The following is a 7537-nucleotide window of genomic DNA, read 5'->3' as shown; positions in this document are numbered from 1 at the left end:
CCTCACTATTCGGGGAACAGACACAGTCTTTATAGATTGGACAGCACAAATACTTCAGGGCAGTTATTTGAGATTTGACTTACTATTCATATTGAGCGCAGCGTCCTGGAGATGTTGTCCGACATGTTGTCTGACATGCACCGAATGCAGCTCGAACGTGTCCTCACCTGCACTCAAAGGTAGACACACATCCGCCATTAAAGCAAGTAACAGTGAATAGTGTATTAGTAATGTAAGCGAGATTAGCGGCAACCACGCTGGCGATGCTAGCGGGCTATATGCTAATAGCGGACTCGGGAAGTCAAAAATAGAACTAGTGATAACAAGGCGCTCTGATTGTTTTTGTTGTAGAATACGATAGGGGATATATTCACACGTTATAGAAACGAAAATTATGGTGTATAAAATTGATTTTAAGATAAAAAATTTACTTGACGGAGCTCAAACTCAAAACACACGGCAGCAACAAACAGGCAGCACTGAAGAGACGAAAGCTCATTGGTTTAGTACAGTATATGTTTAAGTAATTAAATTAATATGAACGTGCGATTACTAATGACTTAAATGACCGACTACTAGTCGACTAGAAAAATCTTTAGCAGGGGCTCTAAAATAAAATAAAATAAAATAATAATAAGGAATAATTGACAACGTGCCGTTAAACTACAGGGAAAAAAATCCAAGGTACCGTCACAAAGTGCTTGTTTGTCAAACTTCATGTATTGTCTTAAGACAAGTTAAGTTAGAATAAGTTCAATAAAACATCTAGAGTTATTATATTTCTACGGGCAGAAAAAAAGGAAAGAAAGAAAGAAAAAAAACAACGCAAACCATTCATAAAGCTGGAATGTGCACATGTCTCTAGTGCCATCTAGTGGTCGCTGATTTTCTGTGGCTAAGCTGCTAGTGGATCGCGAGTTGTTTGTGTGTGGATTGCGCAAGGCTGAAAGGGCGGAACGAAAGTCTCAAAATTCAAATGAATCAAATAGAATTGACTCAGAAGAGATGTCAATGAATGCACGCGTGCTGCCTGATCCACAAATGCACACCTTAATCGCTGCATGCAAAAATCATGATACTTTAATACAAAATATAACATTTGTATTCACAAACATCTCTATTTGAACAAAATGCTGCACATTCATGCAATTCTGAATTTCACAGACACAAGTTGAAAGGCATTTGGTTGTGGATAGTAAGATACATCTGTGAATTTTTCTAATCGATGGGTAGATGTGCACACATTAATGAATAGCGCTGGGTCTTATTAATTGGGAGTTGTTTGTTTGTGGGTTGTGAAATGCTTAAAAATGCGAAAATAAAGTCTCAAAATACAAATGAATCAAATAGAATTGACTCAGAAAAGATGTCAATGAATGCACGTGTGCCACTCGATGGACATCTTCCTTGTTGTATGTGCAAATTCTGATACACTAATGCAAAAGGAATCAAGAAGAAGTTGTAGTATTTCCTCAGCGACCAGCACGGATCAGCTCCAGGCATGACGAAGCAGATATCATCCTCTTTTGGAAGGCCAAACAAAGTAGTTTCGCTTTCACAACGAAGCACACAGCGTCTTCACGACATGGCGGCGGCGGCAACAATACTACAGCGAGAATAAAAGTTATGCCTTCTTTCTTTGCGTGAACATTTGGGCGGCGTTATGCAAATCTTCCCACATCGTGAGGTAGACATGTGGGGGCGTGTTAGAACGAGGCGTTTTAGGTAGGCGTGGCTGACTTAACTTTTATAAAGAATATCTCTTTGGATTTGAGACTTTAGTCTTTGCAACTTTACAGATCTTCTTTATGCACCAAGAGCTTGTAACACTCCAAAGAGAAAGGAAAAATTGAAATCACATCATATGACCCCTTTAAGATTATAATAAAAATGCATGCATTATTTGAAGTGATTGTATTTCTGAATTGCATACTTGCACTAAAGTGTGTTTTAGTTGCAATGCAACTGCAAATAAGTAGAACCGATGTATATACGCAAATACATTGTAATACAAATTTCAACATTTCAAGTTCACATTTCAAGCATTTTATGTGCAGTTCAACTGAATTTGCAATGGTAGTCCACTTCAACCCGAACTTAGGCTTATTACAAGTGACACTACTTTCAGTTACTTCAGTAAAACGTATTGGGAATACAGGCCGATACATCTGTGGGTGTGGCCCATAATGACTAATTGGCCTATATCTTGTGAAAGCAGATCCTGGTACACACGGACATTCTGGGGAAGCATGACAAATTTCATTAATTTCTGTGAATAGGAATGATGATAACTGTAATACTAATGTTGTCCCGAGGGAGTCACAGTAGGTCTCATAAATTAAAATCTGCATACATCAGGGGTGTCGAACTCATCTCCTGGAAGGCCACAGCCCTGTACACAAAATCTGTTGCTCAATCACAAAATATGCTCTCCAACCACAGTCTACAGACTTTAGTTACAAGTCTAATCAAACGGGGTGTACATTGTTCAATTGATTGACTTCAATACAATCAGTGTGTAAAGAAATATGTGATCTCCAAAAGAATTATAGATCATTAAATGTATAATATTAAAACATATTTAATTTCTCGTATGTTTTATTAACTGTCCAGTCTCTTTTAACATAACACATAGAATAGTACTTCTATAAAGGGACATTTTTAGACTCATATTTGACAAGAGTGTCACCAGATCGTCTTGGACCCCAATAATCTGCTTGTGGCTATATTTCACTTTACACTAGTTAATACCAATTGTTCATTGTTAAATTCATGTTTGCTCGTAATGCAATAACGCTCATTTATACAACTTGAAATGTTTATGTTAAAAATGTAGGCTATTTTCTAGTAACTTAATATAGGCTATTTGCAAACAGGTTTCATTAACTCAAAAAAGATAGGAATTGCAAGTCAATGGTGTTCGGGCTGAGCCACAGAGGGCCGCCTGCAGGAACGAGGTAGCTTCGCAGCACGATGCTGCATTAACCGCGATGCACTGATTTCAGTTCAGTTGGCCGTGAAAACGACAGGTGCAGGTGCTTTGTGCTGTTCTTCTAAAATGCGCAAAACGCTGATTTTTTATATAGTAAACTAATACTTTTAATCTCGAATGTGATGTGAGAAAAAGCGTGCCATTGTTTCCATCGTGGGAAATGAGCGTTCACAGCAGCGCCATCATGTCTCCTGCGGCGCATCTCATCCAGCGAGCGCTCATCTGTTCTGTTCTTCTCTGGATGTCGACGGCGGTCATGACTCGATCCTCCTCAACATCTGATCTTAAATCCAAAATATCTGGTGTGGAAGAACTGCTGGAGGAGTTCCGTAAGCAGCTACAGCAGGATGAGTCGGACTCGAGGGAGGAGGAGGAGGATGGAGACCGCTGTATCAGTGGCTTCAAGGCGGCGGAGGAGCGCATCATCCGCGCCAGCGCGTCCATCGAGCAGGGCGCCGCGTTCTTGTCCGCCCCGCAGAGGGTGTTCAGCTGGAGGGACTGCGCGCACGCCTGCTGCTCTCACCCGCACTGCACAGCCGCCATCATCCAGGAGGACCTCAAGCAGCCCGATGACAGTTTGCGCTGTTATCTGTTCAACTGCACGTACAGGGGCAGGAGTGTGTGCTCGTTTTCCTTTCAGCCGGGATTCAGCACCTACAGTCGGGTGAACAACAGCTCTAGACCCCATGAGCCCGGACGGGGTCCTACTGCTACTGACAGTCCGAGCACTACAGCCGGGAGACCTTCATATGGGATCGATGAGGACGAGTCAGTGATGCGGGGTGGGTTTCTTCGATTGTAGTAACGTTAGTCACGGGCCGCGCGTACTGAATGGGTCGGGACAAAAATGACAACGAAAGTTTAGGTCTTCATGTTACCCAGATACATATATATATATGTGTGTGTGTGTGTGTGAGGATTGCTGTACTGTTGGTTTTTGTAATATTTAGTGTTTAAAACATTTTCAGTGAATGCACTCTCAATTGTAGTGACGACATATTGCGTCTCTGCTCGTTTTCATCTCAGCTCAACTTGTTTGTGTCGCCTGAAAACCGGCAAACCTGACTTTCAGTCACTTTATTGCTGCAAATTGCTTTCGTTTTGATTGCCTTTTAAGCAATCACAGCATCATGTGGCAAAACTTGAACACTTTCATTAAAATAAACACAGCTGTTTTTTGCGAGCATTTGTGCTGACCTGACAGCCATTGCAAGCTATCCAATTAGGCTGTTGCATTTATTCATTCTATGTTTGTGTCAGTTACATCATAATGCACTTCTGGAGAGACTGCAAAATATAGGCCTGAGTAACATCACGACCAAAATATTCATACCGTATGTAGCATTCTAATGAAAAATATCTGTCTTTGTGAGATACTGTTGTCAAATTTAGGCAAGGTAGAGGAGAAACTCATGTTACTGTCCACATAAAATGATGGCAGGAAAATTATTTCAGAAATTGTCGACAGTAATTGAGCTATAATTATTTTGCATTTGAGAACATTTTTTGATGTTTAAAACATTTTCAGTGAATGCACTCTCAATTGTAGTGACGACATATTGCGTCTTTGCTCGTTTTCATCTCAGCTCAACTTGTTTGTGTCGCCTGAAAACCGGCAAACATGACTTTCAGTCACTTTATTGCTGCAAATTGCTTTCGTTTTGATTGCCTTCTAAGCAATCACAGCATCATGTGGCAAAACTTGAACACTTTCATTAAAATAAACACAGCTGTTTTTTGCGAGCATTTGTGCTGACCTGACAGCCATTGCAAGCTATCCAATTAGGCTGTTGCATTTATTCATTCTATGTTTGTGTCAGTTACATCATAATGCACTTCTGGAGAGACTGCAAAATATAGGCCTGAGTAACATCACGACCAAAATATTCATACCGTATGTAGCATTCTAATGAAAAATATCTGTCTTTGTGAGATACTGTTGTCAAATTTAGGCAAGGTAGAGGAGAAACTCATGTTACTGTCCACATAAAATGATGGCAGGAAAATTATTTCAGAAATTGTCGACAGTAATTGAGCTATAATTATTTTGCATTTGAGAACATTTTTTGTATATTCCAGTAGCTTTGTGTGGACCAGCTGTAATTATTTACAGCAATTATAGAGACTCAGGTACTAAGTAATATGTGAAGTTCACTGGTCTTGATTATGTTGTCTGATTTCTGCAGGTGACACACCCAGGCCTGCTGAAACTCAGTGGTCTTAGAGAAGGAATTTATACCTTTGAGCTGACCGTTACCGACACGGCGGGACAGAAGAGCTCTGACAATGTGTCTGTCAGTGTGCTCGCCCCTGCACCAAACGCAGAAGGTCAGAAATGATTTGTCTATATCTTCCTTGACTATTTTTAAAAGTTACTTGGGAACATGGATGATTAGTTTTTTTATATTTTGCATGTGTGTTTGTGTGTGTGTGTGTGTGTGCTTGCGTGCTATGAATGTGCAAAACGACATATTTTCAAAATCAACTAGCTTAATAACTAACTGTATTAAAATATATTGTTGAAAACAAATTTATTTAATGACAGATAATGTGTTATAACAATGACAGTAGTTTTTGTGTGATTATTTGATGGTGAAAGGGAAAGCAGAACATTTCTTTTCAACTTGAGAGGATGGCCCAAAAATGAACCACAAGCCTAAACGCAATACAAGAACACTATCTCAGTGTGAAATTGTCTTAATAATCAAATGTGCAAGCATGCACATTAATACAGATACACATACAGATAATGAGAAAATGGAGCAGTAGTTAAAATATTCTTAATAGGCTATGATAATAATGATAGAAAAGGTTATTAATTCCTTTATTTTGTCTCATCTGGACTATTGTAATATTTTGTACATGGGGTCCTGTCAGACCATTATTTCACGTTTACAATTAGTTCAGAATGCAACAGCTTGGCTGCTTGTGAGTGCTAAGAAAAGTCAACACATCTCTCCTATTTTGGCCTCTCTCAGATGGCTACCGGTAGACTTCAGGATAAAATATAAGGTTTTGTTGCATGTGTTTAAGGAAGTGCATGTCTGAACTTATGCTTCTGTGTCTGAACTTATTACTTTCCGTCAGTCATCTAGGTCTTTAACATCAACTAATAAGTTGTTTCTTACTATCCCACAAACTCATTTAAAGTTGAAAGGGGATCAGGCCTTTGCTGTTGCAGGTCCGCGCCTTTGGAATAGTCTGCCATCCGAGATTAGGGAAATAAATTAAATCCATAAACGCCTTTAAAGCTGGGGTTAAAAATTACTTTTAGTCATTAGCCTTCAAGGAGTTGGGCTGATGGGCTATTAGCTATTATTGAGCTTTTTTTTTTTACTTGGAGTGTTTGTTGTTTAGGTATTTTAAGTAGTTGTATGTTGATTTTACAGCACTTTGGTCTGCAGGTGCAGTTGTAAAGTGCTTTATAAATTAAAGGAATGAATGAATGAATCAGGGTTGCCAACTTTGGTTTCTCAGCTGGAGTGAGATTTCAATGACTGAATCAATTAAATACCCCTAGCTGGATCCAACAATTAATTTTTAATTTCATCTTAATACTACAAATTACCATACAATTAATGTGGTACTAGATGCACTTTTTAGAAACGTCCCCCTGTCTATGCAGATTAGATGCCAAATCTTAGTTCTAAGGTAATTTACCATCAAGTCAAATATAATTTATTACCAAAATAAATATAAAATATTTTATGTGTGCTAAAAAGTATATAGTATATAGCTTGTTTGTCTACAGGCAGTTGTAAATCACTAAATTATAGACAATAAAAAAAACAAAAGCAACCTAGATGTTAACTTGTCACCTGTAGGAACACACACTCCTCTAAAAACATTAACTGTAATTTATTTTTCCTGTAAATGCAGACTCTACTCCTTTTTAGGGTTGTCCCATTCCAGCTACTCTTCTTAAAATCATTTATTCAATTTAATTACTCATAAAAATGCAGATTTTAGTCTAATTATTTGCACCTATTTTTCTACTGCAATACAAACACTATTGTAAGTGACGTTACTAACAGTGCACAATTGACAATTAAATTATCACTCGCCATAGTGGTCCGGCTGGTTTCGCACAACTGGCATGTGTTAATTTTGTGCCCATGTTTGTGTTTTGGGAACACAAACATCTGTCTCACTTCTGTTTCTTCATTTTCTCTTTACTGGTAGATAGGGATGTAACGATTCACTCAACTCACGATTCTACGGAAGTTCTAAGCGGCCATGCATTATTTTTTTTCCCTTCTTGTTTTCTCGTTATAACGACTTATTTTCTCGTTATATCGACATAACGAGAGTTGTTTTCTCATTATAACGACTTAATTTTCTCGTTATATCGACATAACGAGAGTTGTTTTCTCGTTATAACGACTTATTTTCTCGTTATATCGACATAACGAGAGTTGTTTTCTCGTTATAACGACTTAATTTTCTCGTTATATCGACATAACGAGAGTTGTTTTCTCGTTATAACAACTTAATTTTCTCGTTATATCGACATAACGAGAGTTGTTTTCTCATTATAACGACTTA

The 7537-nt window shown here is 38.4% G+C and overlaps 1 protein-coding gene across 1 annotated transcript in view; it reads left to right on the top strand.

Moving 5' to 3' along the window:
• The first annotated feature begins 2951 nt into the window (after window positions 1–2951).
• The window catches only part of LOC107550541 (low-density lipoprotein receptor-related protein 11-like), a 12982-nt gene continuing 8396 nt past the window's right edge, over window positions 2952–7537 (top strand). The window contains 3 exon segments of the mRNA XM_016231856.1: window positions 2952–3759; window positions 3762–3916; window positions 5179–5320. Of these exon segments, the coding sequence (XP_016087342.1) occupies window positions 3153–3759; window positions 3762–3916; window positions 5179–5320 (904 nt within the window). The 5' untranslated portion in view covers window positions 2952–3152.

This window comes from Sinocyclocheilus grahami, unplaced genomic scaffold (assembly GCF_001515645.1).
Source record: "Sinocyclocheilus grahami isolate Dianchi unplaced genomic scaffold, SAMN03320097.WGS_v1.1 scaffold400.1, whole genome shotgun sequence".
In the NCBI taxonomy this organism is placed as follows: domain Eukaryota; kingdom Metazoa; phylum Chordata; class Actinopteri; order Cypriniformes; family Cyprinidae; genus Sinocyclocheilus; species Sinocyclocheilus grahami.
This window is presented reverse-complemented; position numbering and strand designations above follow the sequence as displayed.